Here is a 26,979-nt window from a genome sequence, read left to right as displayed (position 1 = left end):
ATCCCTCTATTTTCTTTAAGAAACATTACTTTGTCATTTTTCTGACTAACACAACATACTGTATGATGATGACAGAGCAGCCTTCTATATGTTTAAAGGCAGTAACTGTACATAAATGGCATATTTCACACAGGCATGGCCTCCTCACTATTTTATAAAGACACTAACTCCAAGGGTTGCATTCACATACAGACAGATAGACAGGCAGACACACACACACACACACACACCTCCCGTCAGCAGAGCAGGGACCGTAAGTAGCACTATCTCACAGCATTAGCGAGAGATCACAGGAGAAATCAGATTAGAAAAAGAGGCAAAATGGCAACACAAATATTGCCTAATATGATCTCATACATTTCATAAAACGAGTGACATTACATGAGGCTAAGCTCATAATGACCTTGCTTTTTATAGGCAGGTTGGGGTACAGTAATCTGATTTAGCATAATCTCCTACAATCTCTGATAAATGCTTACAGCATGTATCTCTGAGAGGTCAGAGCCTATTGGTCCGTTCTGAGGCATTACTGACATCTGCTGTTCACAGACGCACGGCCGGGTTCATATGGAGTCGGACACTGTTAGGAGTTCATCGAGTGAGCACTCATCTTTGGAAGACTTTCATGATTTAAATGGGAGTTATGCTGTAAATAATCTAGATTAGAGAGATTGTCTCTGGGTGCTGTTGTCCGTCCTGGACTATTCTTAATGAGACTGAAATGGTTTCCAATATGACCTCCAACTGTGTTGATGGTATTTACACTCCACATACAGTGGAGCAAACAATTAATATGTGGAGCAATCACATGATTTCAATCTAACATTTAAATACATACAAAGATGTCATACATTGGTCCAGAGTATTCTGGTATGTGGCTAACTCCCTCTTCATTTTTGATTCTTACAAAGGTCTAAATGCATAAAAATATTGTGTCCAGCAGCATACTGTGGCTCCTTAATGTATGGAGCGTTAGATTTTCAGCGGCTACCTCCTTTACCTTAACTCCATGTGATTCCTGTCTGTTGAGAACAAGTGGTACCCAGTAAGGTGTACAGAAATCCCATCTCTTAATATTAAATTCCTTAATATTAAGAGATGGGATTTTCAAGAGTATTTTAAAAAGGTAATTGTAATGTATGTGTGTGGTCATTTATATATATTTTTTAATCTATTCAGAATAAATAAGAATGGAGAACAAGACAGCAGTGGGCAGGTACTTTTTCATCCTTTGAGCACATTGTTACAGTTACAGTAAAGATGACGTTCCTCTTCAGTCCTATCATAGCGACCTGTTCATAATACATTCACAAAATGGAAATGGAAAAACACCTTCCCTAACATTCACTATTTTAAACACACCACACCACTTAAAATTCCATGACATTTCAGGAACTCCACAACCACTGGAGGGCCAGTAGTGACATTAGGGGCTCCTAGTGGCATGTGCTTGTAAGTGTAACAGTCCAGTGCTGGGTGCTGGTCCTCAGGCCTTCTGGATGGGATTAATAGACTGAGGACAGACTGAAGGGATCTCCAAATCAGGTGAAATGTATTTGGATCTTCATTAACAATCAGACATTAGCCACTAAGTATCGTCCACTGGATGCAAGAGGGAATTAATTCATCAGTGTTAGTAAAATCCTTTCATGATTCCAATGGACACTGGTCTAAAAGCTCTTTCACCATCTTTTTCACCATGTAAGAATATAATTTTGGGGTAACATGATAAATATTTGTCACGTTAATTATGAGCAATTTGTTTTTTGAGAATGAAATCAAACTCAGAATTGTAAAATACTGTCATATCATACTGTATTATAAAGATAAGAACGAGAAACTGGTGGAATGGCACGCTTTGATCTAGTTCTGCTTATTTAACATCCATTTAAGCCAGAACTGAAAAAATATGTGAACTGGAACTGTCACAAGCTAAATTTAACAGTGCTGCACAGCATAAGTACCTACTTATTTGGTGGATATCCAAAGTACCAGAGTTGAACCAACCCCCTCTGGGTTTTTGAAAGGTGACAAAGGTAAAATATTTTTGCATTGAAGCTACCAATAGCAGATATATATCATCCTACTACTGCTTTTATTAATAGTACCACTATCACTGTTATAGCAGCAACTACTGCTATATAATCCACATAATAGTCTAGACCAATAGGCCAGTCGATGCCTGATCAATATGCTATAATTTCAGTAGCTTTTACACCAAAATACTGTTTTCCATCATTGATCCATCTTAATATCTTCCCATTCTGTGCAAATTTCACAGACTGCACCTTGTTTGGCCCCAGTGTGAACTCCTTTCACTTCACAGGTACAGTACCAGCAGTGCTACAGTATGTACTGTATACATCTGCTGGCTTACATCAGATGACACACCCTTAACCATGATATAACACAGCTGCTTTGTCGGCCTTACATACACCCCCTGGTGGCAGGATTAGGTGCTACAGTCAGCAGCATCAATAAATGGTCTGCCCAAAAATCATTTAGAGCTACTTCTAATATGAGGATTTTTGTTGTTACTCTTCCTTTGCTTTGGAAGCAACAGAATTATAGCCATAAAAGAGCTACAGTAATAAAGCATTTTACAATTTCTTTGGTTCAATTTTCACAACACAAAACCTGCAATATATGAAAACTTGATAAATTCTTACTTTTGAACATAGAATGCTGTGCTTAACACTAAATACCATGCTTAGTCCTCAGAATGCAGCCACCTCATATTACTACAGATTCAAGCATATGCCTAGACACACAGATCACTAAATGTTTTATTAGAAATGTGTCTTTTCCTAGTACTGTGTGTACAGCCATATATATGAGTCACAGCGGAAACTTTATGTAACAGTAAAACCCTTCAAGTTGAAGTCATGAAGAAAGATGAGGAGGCGTCTGTCTGTGTCTGACTTGCTGAGGATACCTACTTCAAAGTCTGAGGAAAAAAACATGAAAATAAAAATCGGAATCTGTATTTAATTAAAAGATACTTTTATGGTACTGCGAGTCCTTCGATGGGTTCATCACACTCTCAGATATTTCAAACCACTTTGGTCTTGTTGTGCACAAGTCCATAACCTGTAGGGTTTATTAAATCTATACACTTCAATTCAATTCACTGTAGAATCACATCAGATCATTGAACAACACTTCATCAGTTTCATCTTTAATAGTTAGATTCAAGTCATAAATAATCAATTCATGTGTTAATGCACATTGTGACAGTGTAAGCGTGAGCAGATTTCACACTGGCCGGCATTCAGAGGTCAGTCAGCAGTGGTGGAGACCAAAGCCATCAGGGTGACTCTGTAAACGTTAGTCTCATCCCCCTTCAAGGTAACAGTCACACACGTCTGCACTACCTCATATGGCTGAAACACACACACACACACACAGCAGTGATCTCATGAATAAATACAGTACAAGTTAGTGTATAAGAACATTAGAATAAAGGTTAAAAATCTTGTTGAAGGTTGCTGTTACTGTTACTGTATAGCTGCCAGTAATTCACTTTTCACCAGAAGATGCTTTGAAATTTCAACGACCACTTTAACTCATTTTCAAGCCCCTTGGACTTTCAAGTTTTCTTATCTTACATGAGGACTGTAATAAGGCTTTTTGGCGCTGGTCAACAGAAAAACAACAGCATTTTTTTCACCCCTGAGACGCATCTTGAAGTTGTTTCTGACTGGCGCAAACATTTCCTTATGCACTCTGTTCTGTAAAGGTTGTTTTCCAAATTCAGCAGCAGTGATACTAATGATCTCCACCTCACCTTGTATTCGCTGCGGGGAGTCCATGTGACAGTGATGGTGCGTTTGTGGCCTGCGCCCACTGTGCCTTTGCTGGGCTCCACACTGAAGCCCTGCTGCTGCAGGGATGCCACGTTATCCCAGAGAAACTCACCACTCTGGAGAAAAGCAGACATTCAAGACTAAATCAGAATAATGCACCCCCCCCAACCACCAATCCTTTACCTTGAAAATGGTTTGGAGTATATGAACACTTTTCAATTTATTATATAGGAAAAATTTCTTTCTTCTGGCCAAAGGAAGAAAACCATGGCGGCATTTAAAAAGGCACGTTTAAAGAAAATCTAAACAATAAAAACTGATGACCTTTAAGAGACCTGAAAAAAACACTGATGGAGGGGTTATATTGACAACATGACACAATAACACAGAGGGGTTTCAGTCCTTTACAAGGTAGCTTTGTAATGGAGATATTAATATAGAGTGTCTGAATACTGTAATGTTTGCATGGTCATTCTAAGTTAATACAGGTCAAAAAATATACAAAATAAAAATAAAGAGGTGATTAATTCTCTCATGATGCATCAAAGTGCACATGATGAAATGCGTGGCAATAGTTAGTTGCATATCAGAGTAAACCTACTGCGTCTGTTGTTCAGGACATTTGGGCTGTGGGTATCTGATGACATCACAGTACCTTCTTAGTGGGCTGTGCAGAGTGGATGCAGCCCACCTGCAGCTCCCTCACTGCAGGTATGATGGCTCCTGCTCTGTAGCTGGCCCGCAGGCTCACCAGCACAGGGATGGCGGGCTTCTCCATCACCTCCGATTCTGCTCGTAGAGAGGACTAGATGAGTGGTTTTACAGGTTTGAGTCTATTTACTACAAATCCTACGATACTTTCTCTTGTTGACTTTACTCGACTTTAATGCTCACCAGACTCATATATGACTTCGAAGAAATTTGATAAAAAGTATAAGTGTACTTTTTGGCAATGGAACTTTTCACTATCTTGACATGTACAACTCCAGTGGATAATTTCCAGTGAGAAACATGCCGTCTTCCCTTCAAATTTAAAGAAATTATATCAAGGCGTTCCTGAAATATTTGATTCAAGAGAACGGGACGGACGGACAAATGGACGAATAACCCAAAAACACAATCCTGCCACCGCAGTCGCTGGCACAGAGGCATAAAAATTAAAAACTAAGTCAGTGAACACACACATTATATCTGCTGAACATCAGCACGTTAGCATGCTGGTGTTAGCATTTAACCCAAAGCACCACAGCCTCACAGAGCCATTAGCGTAGCTGTTGACTCCTGCTCTTGTTCCTACCATTTCATTAGCTTCCATTTATTTAGTTTAGTCATTTGTTTGTACAAATCCAACAATAATTCATGTATACAATTTGCTGACTGTCTGAAATACATACACACTTTTATGGTCCTTTAACTTCCTTTTTCAAGACACTCCAAATATGCAGTCTTCACAAACTTTTTGCAGGGTGTCAATGAGAAGCTTCCAGAATGAAGCTCATGTCTTTTCCTACAGGAGTCCTGTTTCTTTGACACAATAACAGCAAAGCTCGGGTTCTTGTCCAACTGTTTTTATGCACCAACACCTCTTTGATTTAGTCAAATTAACCCTAACCTTGTCTAGGAGGTGTGCCAATTTCCACACATGGTTTTGGTGGTGAAATATGATCGGAATGCAGGTGGCACATGTTGTCAGCATGCTACGATTAGCATAATTGCTCATATAAATCACGTCCATCATACCAGACGTGGATGTCCCTGATGAAGAGATGAAAGTAGAGGCTTTCATACCTGTGGGCTGAGGTTGACTGGTAATCAGTGGAGGGAGGAGGGATTCAATGGGCACTGTCAGCGGGTCTCCTCCATACAGATACATGTTATGTGAGGAAGCTGCACCCTTCAGATCCATCACACACACTTTACTCTGAGAGACAGAAATGGCACAGGGTTAAGCCTGTTATATCATGAAGACCAGAGTGAAAAGAGGCCATACAGAGTGCCTTAAGTACATTTGGATAGTAAGAGTGCACTGGGAGAACAGCATTTTTCCTGGACAATGTGAAGACTTTTACAGTAGTGATTAAGGCCAAGGTCAGGTTGAGTGAACAAATGTGTTCAAGGTGTGAGTCTTTGTGTGTGTGGTGCTCTGCTGACCTTATTCATGAGCTCTATGGTGAGTCTGTCAGAATAGTTGACAGACGAGTGGTCAGGGTGAAAGGTGACAGCAATGTCCTGGCTCTGTCCAGCAGCAATGCTGCCCTCTACTGGCACCACACTGAACACACTCAGTCCACTGTAATTCTGGGTTCCTGTACAGGATATACAAGACAGAGGATACTTTTACATCTGCAACTGCTGTTGAAACAAACCTTATCTTTATTTTACTGAGCTTATAATAAAATCACCAGTCTTGTCTTTCCATGATTGCTGTGATGGTCTTGTTGAGAGCTCAGTCTAGAAACGTTAATACCACCACATTGGTTAGAATTTGAAAAAAATAATACTATAGCTGGACTAATGATGGATGTCAATATTTGGGAAAATAAATAAAGAAAATCTGATAATGATAAAGATAAACACATGGCACAAGAAGCAAACTTGATATGGATTTTTTTTATAAAGTTGAAACATCATCTTGTCAGTGCTTTATGTGATGTATGTATGTACTGTGTGATGGTGATGGCACTTTTGATATATTGACATGGCCAGTTTATTGGTCTAGTTCTAAAATGCACGACTAAAAATCATGTAAATGAAAGATAAACTCACTGTCATTGAAAAGCATAAAAAATTATAAAATGTCCTCTAGCAGCAACAGATTAATCAATAACTAAAACACAAAACTTTAAACATAAAGTATAACACCTTTTGTTTTAAGCACACTGTATGAACTGAATCTGTTTGCAGCTGTACTACTCAAATACCCTTGAGCTTAGTTTGAACACGGAATCTACAAAACTGGCATCCAGCCTCTTGTGCACAGTCCACACCCCTCATAAAGCTTGAAATAGTAACAGCATGGACTCACTGGGCAACAACAGAAACTGGTTGTGGATGTGTAACACTGATTCATGAGAACAGAGCTCTAAAAGTCAATCTGCTGCTTTATTGGATACAGCTAAAAATAGGCAATTCTATAAGGCTCATTGGATTTTATCTCACTGTACATCACTGTACTTAAGTAAAAAAATAAATAAAAAAAGTCAAAAAGAATGGATATATAGGTATAGAGTATGTTAATTACTAATACATACAACAGAATGAACCTCATGTCAAAACATAAATGACATTTGCTGTTGGATGATTAGGCTAATGGCTGTTTTTAAAAGCATTATGTTGTTCAGCTTATTAATGTCTGGATGTTTGTAGCATTTTACTACTTTTATAGCTTTCTTTATAGGGCCTTCTTGTCTGCATATTCTGATATAGACAGCGGTTTATGCATTGTGACAAAATAAGGGAAAAACTATATAAAGCACCTCAGAAAAATGGGCCATCCTGAGTCTCCAGAGAAGCTTCAGTGCTTCTTGTCGTAGGTTCGTAGAACTGGTGACTATGAAGGCTATGGTATGTCATTCAAGTCGTTTTCATACTCATAAAACCAGTGTGTGAGCCCTTGTGTCCTGGAGGCATTTGCTTCTGTTGCTTCTCCGCTCATTTATTCAGGTTTGTCCTACCGACCTGTATGTTATAATTAATCAAATGCTTGGTGCTGAAAGGACATACAGTGCTGTACATCCTTTTCGATTTAGAGCTGTAGCAAACGAAGTTGTCAGGTTCCTTGGTGAGTCACTGCAATGTTAATTACATCTTACCCACAGTAGGCTGGGCCTGAGTGTCTGTGTAGCTGCCCAGCAGGAGGGCCACCCTGTCAGCTCCACCCTGGGGCAGACAGGGAGAGAGGCTGGCCAGCTGCACCCTGAAGCCCACTGCCATCGCTGAGCTGTTCTGCAGCTGCAAGCAAGACACAACTTAATGTCAGTTCCAAGGCTGCACCCTCTTAAAAAACATCAAGGTAATCAGGACATGTCAACAATCAACATGCTCTTTCAGTCCTGGATTTTTCAATATGGAAAAACAGAAAATGTCTCAGATCTTCTCCTTCTTGTCCTCTCACTATCAGCGCACTGTTGACTGACCTTCAAGGCCTGCGAGGTGCTCTCCTTCTCCAACACATAGCCAAAGTCAAGGAGGCCTCCAGGGTGGGAGGATGTGACAGCAGGAACCACACCCTCCCCACACAGAGTCACCTCCAGAGTCATCCTCTGGCTTTGTACCTCCAGAGTCTCACAGTACTGGAGAACAGTAGAGGGTGGATGGGTAAAGTATTACTCAGTATTCATAATGTTACTTCAATGACCTTTTATGTGATTTCAGAGGTACAATGGCTAATTCTGATGAAGAACAGTGGATTAAAATGGGATGACAATCATTTTGGATAATTCAACTTCACTCTGAGACGTATGGGTCATTCATTAGTGTGACACACTGGTGAGCGACATGCTCATATGTTTATTTAGTTCTAGCAAAAAGCCAGTGCTCTATGATTAACTTTTAAGTGTTAACATACCTTTTTCTCCAGACCAGGACTGAAGGCCAGTAGCAGAGTGTGTTTCTCTCCAGGCCGTATACATCTGAGAGCGTTCAGAAGGGAAAAAGCACCGTGTGTATCCAGCACTGATGACCTCAGCTTGGAAATGGTCAACGAAAAGCAAAGGTGAACAGCTGATATTATTTTTATTTGTAGTAGTAGTGTTTGCCTCAGTAGTGGCAATTCAGGATGAGAACATACCACTCTTAATTAGAGCATTTAATCTCTGGACATTAAACTAATCTAAAATGAGGTAACTGTATGGAGGATCATGACTTTTTAACCTGGATTAACATAAAAACAAATATAAATACCCAGTGTTATAAATAGACAGTGGGTGAGTATGCATATAATCAAGTTTGCAGAAATCTCTGTTGAGATGATTTCTTTTGTGCAGGTTTTGAGATATCTGTCCTTGATAAGTACTTTTCTGAGCATTTTATGCCTTAATTGTGGAGACACGGACAGAAATCCGTGATGGGGAATGACGTATGACAAAGGCCCCCAGCCAGACATGAACCTGGGATGTTACGATTACATGGTAAAAGTCTTAAATCTGCGGGCAACCAGGGCAGCCTGTCCCTGACCTTTCTGCCTCCATCTCAACACAATGAAGGTGAACAAAATTTCATTCATGGCGATCACAGTGTTGAAATTTTTCATTCTCAAAAGCAACATTTATATCCAGGGAACATGTCTTTGTTCGTTTGTATAATCCACAGATCACTCTGTGAACAGAAGTCCATGTAAAACCTGTTTGGACGCCCCGGTGGCTCAGAGTTAAGGTGCTGGTCATGAACTGCCATGTCCTCTATTCAACTCTGGCCTGAGACCCTCGTTGCATGTCACTTCCAGTCTCTCCCTCCCCCTATTTCTCATCATCTCTGCTCTGTCTGCTCTCTAACAATGGCACAAAAACACCTTAAGAAATACTTCAGTTGAATTTCTAACGGTTCGTTGCTGTGAGCACCACAAACTAAATTCCACTAACCTGAATTGTATTAGAGAGGCAGAGATCACAGACACCAATGCTTCAAAAGCTGGGCAAATAAACCAAAACTACATGTGGTGCTAAACACTTGCAGAGGTAAATGAGAAAAATGTTTGTTATTTGGGTGAACTGACCCTTTAATACACACTAATTATACTCATTCATGAATTTCATGCAACTGCTGAAAGATACTGAAAGTAAAATGGACCTGCAGCACAAAATATGTCTGTCTACTTGCATTCAAGACTAAGACAATAGGATCTGCAAACTTTATATGTTTTTCAGATGTACGTAACAAGTATGGTGAATGTTTGTATCTTGAGACATGAGTATAGAACACAGGTACTATCAAGTGTGATTTTGTGACTACAGAAAATCTATTTGCATTAGCAGTTTCTAACATGACTCTTTGTTCTATAGTTCATTTTGTTTTTATGTGTTTTGACAGACAAGCTGGTCAGTTTTTGCTAGAGAAAGGATACATCCAAAGATTCCTTGGAAATGTTCTGAACTGTAAACCTCTTGATCACTCTTTCTCCTGAAAACAGAAGCCGCAAATACAAAACAATAAATACCGTAAATACAAAAAAGGTATGTGTGGAACCATCAGGCAACATAAACTTTCAAAATCACTCACCCACTGCCACCTGTTGGAAGTCTATGATACTGTATCCATTGTTGGATATTACCACTAGAGGGGGCTGTACAGCAGGGCACTGCAGCTTCAAGTAAAGCGTATTGAAAGGACTGTGGAGATATTGGACATGACAAACTATGAAATAAGGAGTATGTGTAACAACTCCCACTCTCTGTTTTAAACAGCACTTAACACACATAATTATTTTCATGCTGATCAGTTCTCAGTTCTTAAAATAACTACTTGTGATCAAATGCTTATAAACATGGTTGTGTCCTTATTATTCATCTGTCATTCTCCACAATGCTAGACATCAAACTTTTCAATCTCTCATATTTCATTACTTTTGTGGACCCTTGCACCACAAAAATTCTAGCCTGAGGCAGCCTAAGCAGGGCTCTGCTGATATGCTAAGGGGGTCCCTAGAGCAGGGGTCGGCAACCCGCGGCTCCGGAGCCGCATACGGCTCTTTCATCCCTCTGATGCGGCTCCTGAAAATAATTAATGAGCATTTATTTAAAATGTATTTTATTTTGTTCGTTTTGAAACAAACACCGCGCGCGCTTACAGGTGACAGCTTATCCTGCGTAAAGATGCAGGTGACGGCGCACAGCGCTGATGTGCAGACCTTGTGCGCTGAGGTTCAGGAGCAGAAATCACATTAACCACATTTGATTAATATTTTAACTGCATATTATTTGGCATATATTCATATTTTTTAATTGTTCAGTGAAATAGTCATTTTATTATTCAGGTTGACAGCTGACAGCACGCGCCAGTAAAAGGATGACGGCAGGCAGAGAGTGGAATGCCCTTTACACTTTTACCGCTGTTACTTCGGCCACGCCCCCTGACTACGATAGCCATAATTAACCAATATTGGTTAACCAATATGCACTAAAGCTTTGATGTGACTTTTAGACAGTTTACAGTTCACGTTTAAAATGTCCAGTTTACATGTTCGCGTTTTGAAAGCAATTGAATGTCTTATACTTCTAAAGATTTACAGTGAGATTTACTCTGAAGAAAAACTGTGAGACACTTCAGTTTTCTAAGGTACCCTACTACCTCTGATGTTGTTTCCATTAGTCACTTAGCCTGTAAGCAGCAGCACTTTGTTTACATTGACTGAATCTCTTTATTTTTTATACACTTTGATGAATTACTTCACAGCTGTTTGTGGACAAAATGGCCAAATTAAAGGCACATTTGTATTTAACAGCAACAGCTTTTGGGTGAATTCTTAATTTCATATTTTAATAATGCATAAGTAATTCTGCCGTACATCATGTCTGTAAAATACTTGTCTATCAACATTCTAGGAGGGGGATTGGTCCTTGCCATTTTCACTAGTCTTATTACCATCATTAACTGCCAATACTTCATTAATTTGCTGCCAAATGTCAATATAAAACTATTATTAATATGTTGCACAACTAGACAATCAGGAAACAGCTCAAAAAACGGTTTAAATAACACTAACCCGAATCGAATCGAATCGATTCTGAATCTCAAGAATCGGAATCGAATCGATTCTTGAAATTTGAATCGATACTCAGCCCTAATAGTAAAACACTGACAGGAAGTCCAATAATACTTTTACTTCCTGTAAAGTCACTGACACCAGCTGTATCTAACAGTGTTTTTGAGTTCTTCCCTCTGTTGCTGATAGCTGTTGAACACTTAATAGCTGGTGGCAATATGTTATGTGATATAGTAGTTATAATACAATTACTAAAATTTTAATAGTAAAATTACTCCATGACTGCAAACAGCAATAAATTACTGTAACAATTACCATTCATGATAACATGAGATGAAATGATGCAAATTCCCAAACCCTGCAGCTCTGGATATTGCATCCTCTGTTTTTGTACATTCCAGCTGTTTCATAATTAACAGCTTTGTGTGTATGAGTAGACGCATATCTGTGCATTTTCTCCCCAGCTGACCCACCCACTCTCCACATCTCTCCCAGCTCTCATCAGTGCTAATGTTGGAGTCAAGAGAACCATACAGAACACACCATATGCTTCTCCTGGTAATCGGCTTATTAGGTGCCAGCCTACTTACTCTCTGCCTGAATGGAAATGTGAAATATCAGCCAGATGCATTCTGTACACGTACACGTGTGCAAATAAGCAAACATGCACACATGTGCATATATACTGTGATCACAGCCAGTGCTGTATAGGCACAAACTTAAATAACCGAGTTCTTCATAAATGAAAGCTTTATCACAGCTATACAAATAAATGAACAAATATACGAACGAATATATTAAATGATATAATATAAAACAAATAATATTGCAGAAATCTAATTTTCTTCTCAGTTTTTTTGGTTGTTTATTGATTTATTGAATATCGATTTATTATTGATTATTTCTCTCCTTCGCCTTTCTGATTTGAAGTCTCCTTCTTCTGTGGTTTGTGGATTGTGTTGTCTCTGGGAGCTTCTCATCATCATCATCTTCATCCTCCTCCATGGATTTCAGGGTGGATGTAGCAGTGGTGGCTGACGGCTTCTCCTCAGCGCCTTGAGCTTCTTTCATGGGTTTGAAAGCGGGTGCATTAGGGAGGGATCCCTTTGTGCTTCATTCTCAGGCTTCTCCTCACGCCTGGCCTTTTTCCGGGGAGGTCGCCCGTCTTCTCTCTCAGCCTGGAGCTCGGTGGAAATCTCAAGGTTGAGTGAGATCTGAGCGCTGAGCTGTGTTTTCAGCTCCCCCACTTCTTTCCCGAACGATCTCTCCCTCTGAAAGACATGTTGCTGCCACAGATTCGTCCCCTCCGCCATCTTTTGGCGAAGAGCGTCCTGTTCAGCCCTCAAGGCGTTGATCACACGCCAGCCCTCTGACACTGTGTCTGCGTGAGACTTGATTTCCTTGTCGAGGGAACACTGAAGGGTGTCGGCCTGCTGTCTCGTGGTGATGAGATCAGCTTCAATCTTTTGGCTGACCACATAGATCTTCTTCAGTTCTTCCTGGAGATGCTTGTTCTTCTCCTTCTCCTCCTTTAGCTCAGCAGTGAACTTCTGCTGGCTGGCTGCATATGTTTGTCGGAGCTCTTGGTAATCTTTCTGAAGGAGCTCCTTCTGCTGGAGTTCCTTCTCCAGCTGACAGCGAAGGATCTCAGCCTGCTGTCTGACAATGGTGGTTCTCTTCAGTTCTTCTATGAGATGCTTGTTCTTCTCCTTCTCCTCCTTTAGCTCAGCAGTGAACTTCTGCTGGCTGACTGTATATGTTTGTTGGAGCTCTTGCAAATCTTTCTGAAGGAGCTCCTTCTGCTGGCGTTCCTTCTCCAGCTGACAGCGAAGGCTCTCACCCTGCTGTCTGACAACGCTGATTCTGTCCAGTTCTTCTTGGAGAGCCCTGTTCTTCTGCTTCTCCGCCTGGAGCTCAGCTGTGATGTTGTCCTCACTGATTTTCTGCGTTACTTGCACCTCCTTATGATCTACTTGACATTGTCTCTCCTCCTTCCTTCTCTTGGCACTATTTTCTGCCTGAGTGTTGGTCTTTGCAGTGTTGAGAGGTTCTGGTTTGCAGAATGTTTCTTGCCTCTCCAGCTCTCTCTTCGTGTCCTTTCCCTCCTTCGTTATGCTGTTACAGACGAGCGTATTTGCGGGCTTGCAAACATCTTTACCACAATCCTTCCAAGACCTGCGTGGTCTTGGAAGGATTGCTCTCTCCATGTCTCTTTTAATCTTCATTTCTTTGGCTGGTAGAATATGTCTAAAATAAATGATGTTGTCTCACAGATTTTTATTTCTCTCCCTTGTTCACAGTGATGATCCACCTGAACAGCTGTTCATTCATACAGCGACCTAATGACGTCATCGGCATTTTGCCTTGATCTTTGCTGTCATCTTTGCCTTGATCTGTACAGTTTTTTTTTGTTGATGTTTAAATTGAAAATTGCACTCTTTTTTCAAACGTAAACAAAAGGACTGCACCACTGACAACTCTCTGAACAGGTTATAACACCTGTTTTTAATCTCACACTGATGGATAAGCAGCGCTCAGGGTAAGGCATTAGAAAAGTGGCCGCGACGAATTTGAAATTTACGATTAAGGAACTCCAATGTCTGACTGTGGTGAATGCAGCAGGAGATGAGGCCGCATCGGCTGCAGCGCATGCGCAGTAAGAGACTGATTTGTTTTGAAAAACCGAGGGAGCCAGGAGTCGCGAGGAAAGAAGACATCGGAGGAAAGAGGTAAAAACTGAGCAACTATCCATATGTCTATCTGTTAAGAAATGTAGTTATAGTTAAAGCACACTGCCAGTATAGTTGCAATGCTGATTTTAAGATGATAACAATGAAGTTGAAGAACGCTGTTTTGCTAACTATACATGTAATGTTAGCTAGGTCTGCCGTTTTCGGTGTAAAGTAGGCTACAAAAGCCTCTGTTGATTCACCAGGCTAAACTGCTAGTGTATGTTAACACAGTCTGATGGTTATAATTGATTATGTTTTTGCTAGTTATATTGTATAATGCGGCTCCTGAAAATAATTAATGAGAATTTATTTAAAATATATTTGATTTTAGTTCGTTCATTTTGAAAGAAATCGCTCGCGCTCACAGATGACAGGTTACGATCCTGCGTAAAGATGCAGGTGACGGCGCACAGCCCGTCAGTGCGCTGAGGGTCAGGAGCAGAAATCACATTAACCACGTTTGATTAATATTTTAACTGCCTATTATTTAGCATATATTCATATTTTTTCATTGTTCAGTGAAATAATCCTTTTATTATTCAGGCTGACAGCTGACTGCACGCGCCAGTAAAAGGATAACGGCACGCAGAGAGTGGACGCATTTTTACCTTGCTGCCGGTGGACAATTTAAGTTCGGTGTTTTTTTCATAAATACAAGAAGGACTGAAATAGACATGGAGAATTTTACTTGAAAGAACCTTCAACCCAACGTCTTTTTGTCGGACTTGAAAATGTTTTTGTTGCACGCAGAAATGTCATTTCGTTTTCTCTGCAATTGTTCATTGATTTCATAAACGCAACACATTATAGTTTGTTTGTACATAGTATAAAGGAAAAAAAAAAACGTTATCTGCAGCGTTATTTTATTTGACATGTCAAAAGGGTTTGTGGCTCCCAGTGTTTTCTTTACTGTGGGAAACGGGTCCAAATGGCTCTTTGAGTGGTAAAGGTTGCCGACCCCTGCCCTAGAGCAATGTTCCATCCAAATAACTGAAATAACCACATATCTGAAAACCTTGTACATTTTAAAACAAACTGAAAACTGGGCTGCGCAGAGGAAACCATGTATTCTGTATTCCATTGGTAAGTCTGATTTCTGTATCTATGGGGATACAGCAAACATTGTTTGGAACAAACTTTGATGAGTTCATAGGACAAACAAGAGTAACAAGACAACATTCATCACAAGATCAAACTGAATAGCCTCTGGATATATCCTTCTTTTGAACTGCTTAGATCTAAACCAAAGGTGATTCTGTCTCATCCCAAAGGGCATTTTCTCCAATATTTAGAGCCACTGGATAAGACCAAAGCATCACTGTAGAACAAAGAGATGGGAGGGAGTGACGGTGGCTTTCACTGCTGGCCAAGTTCTGTGCGCCAGACAAAAAGTGTTACAGTGATAATGCTTTTTGTGGGCCAGCCTAGATGTTTCCACAACAGCAGAAATCTTGTTTTTTTGTTAAAGTAAGAAAAGTATGATAAACGATCATCTCCACAAATTAGCATGGCATATGACACATATTTGAGCTTAGAAGAAAGCTAATGCTGCTAAATGCTATCAAGCTCCAGAATTCACAGTTGAAATCAAGACTATTTTTTTCCTCTAAATTTTGGAATATGCACCATTAAAAGCCAATATCACTTGAAATGCTTAGGCCCTAAAAGTAATAGTCTGACATTTTGGGAAACTTATTTGCAAGAGGGGTAGTCTTTACTGACTGCCAAACACAAATTGACACACAACAAACCAGGGGCAAGTTGTAGTGTTTTCACTGTGTCTGTGGGTGAAATCTAATGTTGCCATGTGTGCTTTCAAGTTTGCACATAATGGCTACTTGAAAGGGGACGGGGTACATCACGCACAGAGCGCATGACAAGAAGGTAGGTCAACAGGTTGGCCTTACGGCCCTGTGGTAGTTGAGATATGTTGCTCATATCAAATGCAGACCTTACTGTATTTTCTACATCAAAATGCAGTGGAAGTCTGAAAAAGGAGGCCATGGTTTTAAAAAGCTGTCTCACAATCAGACTACAAAATCTACTACTACAAATGGTAAACAGTAGGTCCAGTGAAGGCCCATAGAAAAGGACACAACATGTTAAAATCCGACATGAACGGGTTTACAGTGTGTCGTACAGAGGTGTATAGAAGCTGACTCAGTGTTACCTCCATGCTGGCTGCGCCTGTCGGTCTTCCTCTGGAGGGTTTCCATCAGACACAAAGCAGGGAATGGTGTACTCACTGTAGCGTTGGGTGAAGGAGTAGAGCAGAGAGGCTCTGGCCTCTTCATACTGCTGTGACCTTGAATGAAAAGACTCAGCACTATTAAAAAATCAACAAACTCTCCTCACATGCACCCTTTTCCTTAAAGTTTTCCACTTCTGTTGAGATCATACTACTATATGCATGGTGTGATCACGGCAAATGAAAAGCAATCTCAGTACTGATGAAATCACTCAAACACTGGAAGAGGTGGGAAAATACCAGGAAAAAGCTTTGTGTGTTGCTGCTCTTTTTTGCAGTACTGCTGTTTAATATTTGGTTATAGAATATTTATTAATGAATATTTGCTTCACTGGTATTTCATCCTGCCGTGGTGTGTTTTCCAACATGATTTGGGATTCAAAGCAAGCAAAAAGATTGATGGCATCAAGGGAAAAAAAGGAAAAAAGTCATTGTACAACCCAGATTCCAAAAAAGTTGGGACACTAAAACATAATTGAAACACAATGTGGTCATTTGCTGAACCTTTCTGACATATATTCAACTGAAAACAGCACATAGACAATATATTTAATGTTTGACCTCATCAGCTTCATTGCTTTTTGTAAATATCTGCTTATTCTGAATTTGGTGCAGCAACATGTTTCTAACAAGTTGGGACAGGAGCAACAACAGACTGAGAAAGTTGTGGAACGCTCCAAAAACACCTGTTTGGATCATTCCACAGGTAAACAGGTTGATTGGTAACAGGTAATAGCATCATGATTGGGTATGAAAGGAGCATCCTGGAAAGACTCAGTGGTTCACAAGGGAGGATGGAGCGAGGTTCACCACTTTGTGAACACATGATTGTACAAAGGATACATGGGCTCAGGAACACTTCATAACACCGTAGCTCATTTGAAAATGATTACATTCTGTTTCTATTTCTGTTTTATGCTGCTTCCCAACTTCTTTGGAATCGGGGTTGTTGAAATGAAAACCTCCTACCCCGGCTGTATGTTGGCGGGATTGGGTGATTCACTTAGTTGTTCTCTCTTTGGGCCGTCTGACACCGTGCTGTTGTCTTGGAGCACAGATAATTTCTTTCCTTTACTGGTTTCCACTGGGACCTCTTTTTTAGTCTTCCAAAGCACACACACAAACATGATTAATGGATTCATACTAAGTTTAGACAAATGTACTTTCTGTATAAAAACCAGTATGTTTATGAAAGTGAAAAAGGAAGCTGGTGAAGATGTGTGCAGATTTAAAACCCATTTGGCAGCACAGACTGAACCTCACACCAGCAGGTGACTGGAGGAGGTGTGTGTATTGTAGTACCTCCTGTTCAACATGTCTGTTCATCTCCAACTCCTTCTTACAGAGCAACTTGGCTTGATGGAGGAGACGCAGGGCCTCCTCTTTGATCTCTTGATCCAACAGTCTGGGTCTGAATGTCACCTGGACCATACCTCTCTAAGTCCGAGGAGAGATGTCAGGAATTACTCAGATTTGGAGGACCCAGAAGTAACACTGGTTATTATTGTGTGTTGTATTATACACATTTACAGGAAATGTTAAAAGAAAGGCATTCAGATTCCAGTGTTCTTCATCACTGGCTATTTTTAACTTAAACCTCTACTTCAGATTGCAAAGTGTATCTTTAAATTAGTTTTGGGCAGTCTCCTGTTCTAGGATTTCTCTACTGGACCAATTCAAGTGGACTGAGGATGATAATCCCTCTGTTTTCCAACTGCAAACTATTTATTGGATTTTTCTGACTTGGCCTCTCTTACACAGCTAGAAAAAAAATGCAACAGATTAATTATTTCTGTAAACGAAGTGTGGAAAGTCTTCCACTGTCACAACCCATAACAATGAACTGCAATAAATTTGAAAATATCTATACTATATATGAATGATGCTGAATCTGGTGAATGTAAAACTAACATTAAAATTCACAGTCTTTTGTATTACGTTCTGTACTAATTGATTGATATTGTAGCATAGATGCTGCAAAATGAAAAGTACTTGTTCACTTCCACCAGGTGTCCAGTAGAGTGTGTCATTACATTATAAAGGCATCTGCTGTGGGCCAACAGCAGCTTTATGGCTGTTTAGCTTACTGTAATTCTCTACAACTCAACTGACTTAAACTGAGGCTGGAAAATCTTCCTCTGACATTCGTTAACTCTGTGGCCATTGTGTCTTTGTTGTCATAGTAAGTAAAAATGTACTTCCTTTTGCCAGGTTAGGTTTCCTTACATAGCAAAATTAAAGGTTATGCTTACAAGCTCAACACAAAAAATTCTGATGATGTTTGGGCTTAGAACTAGGAGTAACAGTAAAATGATATAGAAACAGCCTAAAACCTTAATTATTGTTTTGCACCAATTTTAGGGTAAGATTTTGGCCTTGCATAAAATGAGAAACAGGAGATCAGGTTCCACAGAATTACCAAGACAGAAGGTGGTGAGAAATCAAATTTTTTTGTCAAAGATCGAATAACATCTTTTTGTTAGACTGTCCCTGCCTACTAAATGCCCACATCTTTCAAATAGCACAGCTGTAATTCAACAGAAAAGTTTTCTGTCTAAGACTAATGGAGTGCCCCTTTGATATCAGTGTAAAGAACAATAGGTGTGCTACCCCACCTCTCCAGGCAGCAGGCCACCTGCAGAAGGAGTGATGCTGATGTCTGAACCCATGGGTGGGCTGAAGGAGAACAGCCTGGGTGCTACAGGAGCCACGGTGTCCTTGACCGCTGGAGGGATCGGTTGTTTGGACCGGTTATGGTTGGTCTGGTGGTTGATCAGGTAAAGTATGGCTGTGGAGTGGTCACCGACTGCGGTGGCCCCAAACTGTACCAGAGAATGGGAGAGCTCCAGTGGAGGGAGGACACCCACGGCTCGGCAAGATAGAAGAAAGTCTCTGATGACAAAGCAAAAATAAATTGTTTAGTTGACCTGGCCTTCATAAACTGAATCATATCCATCACATTAGACATGATGATACTAAGCAAACGAGATCCTATCATTAAAATCCATTTTCACAGTGCAAGATTAAAAGTTAACCTGTTAATTCCAGATTTGCATCTGAGTTGGAAACTGTACTCTTTGGCTTTGTTGGCACTGAAAATCAAATCGATCTCCAGGGTCTCTTGTGGCAGCAGAGTGCCAAAACCATCATTAGGCTGGACCTCAATAAACTGTAGTGTGAGAGAATACAAACAACACAAATTGCTTGAATTTTCAATTTACAGTGGTAATACTTCACATTTTCATGAAATCAAACCCCAATTTTAATACTATTTATAGTCGACATCTTTTCTGCAATATCCTTTCAATGTATTTACATTCAGAAATGATTTCTCTATTGACTAATGTGCTTCAGCAGCAAGGACGTGCTTTGTATTTTAACTACCTGTTTGCACCATAAGTGGGAATGTGTGGCAATTTTTTCAGCTGCTTGTGCTGACATTTTATCAAATCTCTTACCAGTTTTGTGATATAATGCACAGCATGAAGGACTGTTAAAGACGGAAGAAAAACAGTCAAAACACTATTTTCATAGTGGTGCTTATTAGATCAGTTCTTTGCCCACACAGCACCAGGATCAGCTGGTCATCTCACTGGTCAGAATATGCTGCTCCTAGTGTTTCATGATGTGCTTACAACAATATGATGAGTTGTCTGAGTGGCCGTTCAAAAGATGTGCTCATACAATATTCATCTGATTGCAACAATTAACAACCAACAAGCTAATTATTCCAAATTATATTATCCATAAAATATATACTATACTGGGTGAAATTATGTGTTTTAATTCAAGTAGGCCACACATCTCCAACTTCTCGGCAAGGTAATCACTTCACTGTGTCCTGCTGATGTGTGGAACACCTTTGCTGCGCACACCACCAGTTATTATTGAATGACTTGAATGGCTGCTCTGTAAACAGATACACCACTTGCTCTTTTACTTTATTTCTGTCAAAGTAACCAATCAATGACTGTTTGCAGTAGTGCTAAAATGCATTTGCTGTTACCACGATAACCACAGGTATCAAATCAACCAGGACTGAAACCTTAAGGCCTACAACCTCAAAGGTTGAGCAAACGGAGCAAATCTCAAAAATGGGAAACCTGTCAAAGGAAGGGTAAAGCTGAATTTCCAACAGCGAAAGTACCATCTTAATGACTAAATATGAGTCTCCTACACACCTGACATCATCCAGAAATGCAGCACTGACAAAAACATTTTCAGTGACTAATAGTATCTGGGTTAGTTTGTGCTTGGATCAGGATCCACGCAACTGTACTTTACAAATACATTAACATTCAACACAAGTGATTCCCAGCACTACACTCTAAAATCAGAGAAGGTCTTGCAGTACCTCTGGAACACCCACAAAGCCAAAGTCCTGAGGCAGCAGGGACAGGTTGGTAAGGTGAATGCTGCTCCTCATCGACTGGTAAATGGAACAGTAGCCAAAGTCCACCTCAGTCCGGTCAAACTGCAGGTCTGAGGAGGTCACTACTGCTTGGACTGTGAAATGGACAGGCTTCACCTGAACACACAAACATCGGGCATCTTTACAGACCGTCTTCCTTTGACTGGAAGATTTTCTTTAACATCAATGAAGAAAAATCAGTTTCCTTAATACGATAATAATAAAAATTTGCTTTTTTCTTGCTTTTTAATGTCACTACATTGCATCTGACCTAGATTTTCTATTTCATTGTAATATCATAATAATGCTACCATGTCTGTAAAACATCAGGATGGTTTGATTTATTTTATACAAATGGTTCTGGTGGCTGTTCTGAAAACTGCTCTGCACTGGTATCACTATTCAGATCTTAATTATACATTTTCATATTCTGGTTGAAGAAAAAAATTGAGGAGAACAAAGACTGCAACAACACGAACATGAGAAGAGCACAGATTGATGTTTCTTTCATTTAAAAAATAAGCCCTCTTAAATCTGTGATTTCACAAATATGAATATATGCACTTGAAGTATCTAATGAATTGAATTCATGTATAAAGCAAGTACATTTTAGTTCTCCGAGTTGAAATGGAGCAGCGCTTTTATGCATATAGTCATCCTTCATCATGGAGCAGCTAAGATGCAAGATGTGTGTGTGTGTGTGCGCGTGCACACACATTCCAAAACTGAGAGTGGGCTCAAAGTGAGTTTTAGAAATTGAAATCTCAGCACCAACCCAGGAAGCTGTTTATCAGCGACATCATCATTCCCCTCTGAATTGTTATGGTTTCGGTTCGTGCTAATCATTGCAAGGCTGGTGTTATTCTTTTTCTTTTCTTGAAAAGTCCCATGAAATGACTAAAAGCAACAATATTTACTTATTACCTACAGCACACAGTGTATGTGAGATGTGATTGTGTGGCTGTGTTAATGGTAATACAGTGTGGCTAATTGTGTTTCTAATAGTTTTTTGAGGCCTGTGTCACAGAGGAATAAGCTCAATCAATGTTGGGATACATAGACAATACTTGTAGGCATGGATTGGTGGTTCTTTATATGGGCTTTATTGGCAATAATAAAAAGTATAGTACTGAAGATTATCATCAGTCTTATCCTTTAACACTCCTTTAGGTCCATTATGTCTGCATTATACTATTTGAAAAAAAGTCATCTTGCAATCTCGTGAGTGATGCTTTTTTCCCCAAGATAATGTCTTCTTGAATCATGTCAGTGCTCAGCAGATGACCTTGTTTATTGGTCTCTGCATGATTGCTTTCCTGGCTGTTGTGGCGTCTGGTGACCATACAATAGTGTGTGTGTGTGTGCACGTATGTGTATCTGTGTGTAATGCCAGGAGCTCAGGGCTTGGGGCTGGGGGCAACAGCTTTGGTACTCCACAGGAGCATCCTGGCCCAGTCTTTGGCTCCTTGTCAGAGCTCTGCTCCCCCCTCCTTGTCCTGGTAGAGACAGGGAATTGGGGATGGATAGGAAGGGAGAGGAAGGTGACAATTTGGCAGGAAGACCAGCTAGATTTAGATTTTCTGAGAAAGAGGACTGGCACCAATGCAACACGAATGTCTAAGCAGCTGCTCTGTGTTTCCTAATAAAGGCTGCTGCTGACGAATTGAAGGAATTCAGTGGCTGTAAGCACTTTCTTTTCCACTTCAAGGACTTCTAATATGATTGTTTACATATTTCGGAATAAAAATTGGACCATGAGAAGAGAATATTTACATTTTTGCCTCTTGAGAAGAATTAAGTATTTGTTTGACAGTAAATTGCAAATAGTCTCTGTATCAATGCTCGTTGAACTGTGCACAATTAAAGCTACAGTATAACAACAAATCCATGATGTGGATCTGCCTGAAGTCAATATACAATAAATGTGATGATATAATATCTTGGTTAAGTAGTAAAGTTATATTGTTATATCATTACGTCGGTAAAAAACATCATTTTAAAAAAGCATACACCAACAGCAGCCCATACCTTACAGACATGGAAAGTTTTGATCAAATATTATTGAGGCATAGAAAAGACAATGTTTGAAGGTAAGAAAAAAAGGTCAAATTCTGTGCGGTTGAAAATCTTAGCTGTGTTATCATTTTAGAAAAATGATAACACAGCTAAGATTAAGCTGCTGCTTAAATCAGTTCACTTTCAGATTCTGGGTCAATTTCATTTTTTTTCCCAAAGTGTTTCCAACTGCAACAATGAAGTGTTCTGACTTTGTTGCAGCTCTGATTTGCACCTCTGGCTGGTTTCTTCCTTATATACAGGATATCTCAGAGGCGTATGGTTTGTAGTAAGCCTGTAGAATTTAGAACCGTCCACGACACCAAACTGACAAAATATGACGTCTTGAAAACAAAGCTGAAGTGATTAAAATTGATGGCCACAACAGAAAGCTATAGTAATGTTCCATCATTCATTTGACAATTCATGCCATGGCATAAATAATACAATACCCATGGGTTTCAGCTGCCGTTGTTATGGAGGAAAAAGCCAGTCAGAGAAGTGAATCTGAGCTATAACAAATTCAAAATGCTTTTTGCAGCAGCAGTTGGGAGTAAAACACCCATAGTTGTGAAATTTGCCCAGAACTGCCCCAAATCTAAAATTTAATTTATTCAAAGGCAGAATGTGTAGGATTTTCCAAAAAACAATATTTAGACTCATAAAAAATGAATCCCTCTCAATCACTTATGACCCACTAGAAGTGTGTGGTGGTGTATGTATCTGCAGAGACCCTGCCCTCTGCCTGTATCTTCTTATTTTCCTGTGTTCAGGACATTTCTGGGTGTCAACCAGTTGGGCAGTGTGTGTGTGTGTCCTCCAGCCAATAACAGGATGCAGGGTGTGAGAGGTGGGTGTGTGTCCTCCAGCCAATAGCAGGAAGCAGGGTGTAAGAGGTGGACTTGTAACATAGCAACCAGGTGCCAGATCATAAGCACTGAGAGGAGCTGTTGAGCCAGGGAGGAGCGTCAAATTTGAATGTTGTGTTTACAAACCGCAGCTTATATGTATCACCAAAGTACTACTAAGTGCTGCTCACGATACTCTTGGCTGTAGGTGTCTATGGCTGTAGCTTCAATCTGTCATTAGCTTGTTAGCTCAGTTAGCCATGCAAATAGTGGTCCCATTAGCTGACTGGAGTCTGTGCCGACTGAGAGCTTGAAGCACCGGGGGATTGTTGGTGTTTACATCATGGGCAGCATAACCAGGTTCAGCAGCCTCCCGGCGAACATGGTCGGCCTTGGCTGAGCTATACGGACTATCGTCTCTTGAGGTACAAAGTGGTGAGAGATGAGACAGGACAGGCCAGGACTGGTTAACATACTAACTCAGTAAATATCTCTGCAACACAATACATAGACATCATAATGTCAGAAGTGTTACATTCACAGTCTGTTGAAAATGTTTTGACTGTTTTAAATCAAAATTCTGGCCTCATTACACCTTTAAGCTGCAGATTGTGTTGCTATTTTTTGAAAGGTGTCATCCTTAGCCTCCACTGGCAATTAGCAGTGCAGGTAAAATAATTGTTCCTTAACAAAATGCACCAGGACTTATATTGTTGGGCTCAAGAGGCAACTAAGATATAGTAACTGCTCCCACATTACAACTCGGTACTTGTGAATGTACATTTAGGTCTTATGTCTTGTGGTTTATGAGGTTGATATAAAGACAACATGTCTCACATTTTATCCATGAGGATTATGAAGAAAATGTTAAACATGTTATGTCATACGTATATCAAGGCACTGTGAAATTGCTTTCTTTATTTAGTAACATTGTAAGAATAACCCTACGTTGAAAGGGATGAAACATAATAAAAACAATGAAACCAATTAATAAACACTTGAATAAAATGTATTTTAGAACATAAATTGTACTCTGGAGAATAAGAAGAGAACACATACATTTCTTTCATCCCATTTTGAGCTTCTGGAGAGATTTTCACTGAAACAATACGGGATAACCTTTATGCTTGGCTTATTAGCGCCTGTGGAGTAACTGGGCCTTGGGGGTGGGAGATAATTTTAGCTTGTTATCAGCAAAATAGGTTACAACCTTCAGCAGCTCTGCTTCTGTTGGGGACAAAGTAGGACACAAGCCCTGTATTGCACAATAAGTACACTATTTTCAGGATCCCAGGGAGGTTTACTGTAAAATAGACTGGACGCATGCAGTGTATAATATAATGCAAACCTGGCCTGCTACTTGCACTGTTAAGGGAACTTCCAGGACTCCTGTATCTCTGTCGAAAAACTTCTTGGCGTCTTTGGATAAGGAGCATCTATGACAGAGCAAAAAAAGCAAAAACAGTGTGAGAACACACTGTTATGTGGCACGAAAGCCTTTCATTTGCACATCATGTTCATGAACAGAGAACAGCACCAACTAGGGGTTGATAATAAACACATGACTGTAACAGTGGTTTTAAAGGTTGCTAATTTTTTTCCTCGGCACATCAGACACCAACAGTCAAAAGCCACGGGCCACGGTTGAGCTTTTCAAAGAAAGATAAAGATTCAGACCCTGAAGACCCATTACTTTGCTTTAACCCACGACTGTAGGATCGCCTCGCCAGGGAAAGCAGGAGAGAGATGTAGAGCGCGCCTCCACACTACTGTAGGTTGTAGCCATGGTGATGGGAGACGTAAGTATGATTCAAAGAGGCCCAGTAGTCATGCACAGGCTTATGTAAAATTCCAGTCCTTCTATATATCTATCTATCTATCTATATATATATATATATATATATATATATATGTATATATATATATGTCCAGCATACATCCAGTCTATTATACACACACACACACACAATGTGAATATGTGTATGTGTGTGTAGTTCATTATCATGTTAACAGTGGTCAAATGTCAAATGCAGTTTGTGGCTCAGATCCAGCCCCCACCCCTCACTTTCTCCCTCCCAACATTTCTTCCTCTTCATTCCTTGCTTTTCCCTCCTCTGTTTCTTCCCTATCAACAGTCTCCTCTGTCTCTCCCTCTTTATGCTCTTAATGTTGGTTGAAGGCTTGAAAGCTAATGCTGTAAATGTCAGTGGTTTTAAGGCTCTCCAGATGTCAGCGTGTTTTTTTTTTTTCAAAGCGCTAAAACCAGGCTTCGCCTTCAACAGATCTGTCAGATTCAGGTTCGAGGACAGGTTTGCGTGTCACTGCTGCACACAGCTGTTGTAAACATACTGTTATACTGCAACACTCTTCATGACTCAAAGCTAAAAAGGTCACTTCCTCACACATCAAAATTAAATCTGCATTACAAAGGGGAGTAATACAAAAAAATATTATTTTCTTCCCTCCATAGCTTGACCAATGAGCGCAGAGGGTGTATTTAAGGAAGCATTCTCATTCTGCCTGCAAATAGAATCACTGCTGGAGAGACACTCTTGAATTAGCTTGGCAGGGCAGAGTGGAAAAGCATGGTGGGACGTCGCCAGGTCCATATGCTCGGGAGAATTTTGCAAATGGATGGGGTTTCAGATTTGTCAGTGTCCTGCACAGATTTACTTGTGTGCATTTCTTCTCTGTAGCCAGATTATCCACAGCCTCGTCCAAAAGTAATTCTCCTCCATAGTCTTTAATGATACTTCTGAGATTAGTAGAGGACAGAGTAAAACTGAAATAGTTGCTCTGACTTTGTGGTACTGCTAAGAGAGCCACAGTGCATATCTCCAGAGGGTTTCACCTAGAGCTACTGAAATAACTGGGCAAAACATCATCTACTTTCTCTACATGCCCAGCCCTAAAAAACCTGGAAAGTCAAAGAAGCGATAATCATGGATCATCTATAATCCGCGAGGGCTCATCTGAAGAAACTCAAAAGACATATACGTATATCAGAAAACTTTGCGAGCTTATGATTTTAGGAAAGTGGCTGCTGGGAGTGCTTCCTTTTACATGACACACAAAACAAGATATGTTTAAAATATACATATATATATTCCTCTTCAATCTGGACTCCTGCTTGGATTTCATTTCACCATTTAAAAAAGTGATTATGAAAAGGATTACAAA

The 26,979-nt window shown here is 40.1% G+C and overlaps 1 protein-coding gene across 1 annotated transcript in view; it reads right to left on the bottom strand.

Moving 5' to 3' along the window:
• Positions 1-3,278: 3,278 nt before the first annotated feature.
• Positions 3,279-26,979, bottom strand: part of cfap74 (cilia and flagella associated protein 74) — a 59,790-nt gene continuing 36,089 nt past the window's right edge. Inside the window, exons 22-38 of the mRNA XM_041946568.1 lie at positions 25,148-25,235; positions 20,840-21,013; positions 19,521-19,654; positions 19,101-19,377; positions 17,788-17,922; positions 17,455-17,588; positions 16,408-16,542; positions 10,023-10,132; positions 9,868-9,923; positions 8,374-8,493; positions 7,943-8,098; positions 7,619-7,757; positions 5,958-6,112; positions 5,595-5,727; positions 4,462-4,598; positions 3,788-3,922; positions 3,279-3,383 (exon numbers count right to left, since the gene is read on the bottom strand). Of these exons, the coding sequence (XP_041802502.1) occupies positions 3,279-3,383; positions 3,788-3,922; positions 4,462-4,598; positions 5,595-5,727; positions 5,958-6,112; positions 7,619-7,757; positions 7,943-8,098; positions 8,374-8,493; positions 9,868-9,923; positions 10,023-10,132; positions 16,408-16,542; positions 17,455-17,588; positions 17,788-17,922; positions 19,101-19,377; positions 19,521-19,654; positions 20,840-21,013; positions 25,148-25,235 (2,323 nt within the window). The remainder of the gene's footprint in view (positions 3,384-3,787; positions 3,923-4,461; positions 4,599-5,594; positions 5,728-5,957; positions 6,113-7,618; positions 7,758-7,942; positions 8,099-8,373; positions 8,494-9,867; positions 9,924-10,022; positions 10,133-16,407; positions 16,543-17,454; positions 17,589-17,787; positions 17,923-19,100; positions 19,378-19,520; positions 19,655-20,839; positions 21,014-25,147; positions 25,236-26,979) is intronic.

Source organism: Chelmon rostratus, chromosome 10 (assembly GCF_017976325.1).
Source record: "Chelmon rostratus isolate fCheRos1 chromosome 10, fCheRos1.pri, whole genome shotgun sequence".
Lineage (NCBI taxonomy): Eukaryota > Metazoa > Chordata > Actinopteri > Chaetodontiformes > Chaetodontidae > Chelmon > Chelmon rostratus.
Note: the sequence above shows the minus strand (reverse complement) of the source record. Positions and strands in the feature narration are given on the sequence as shown.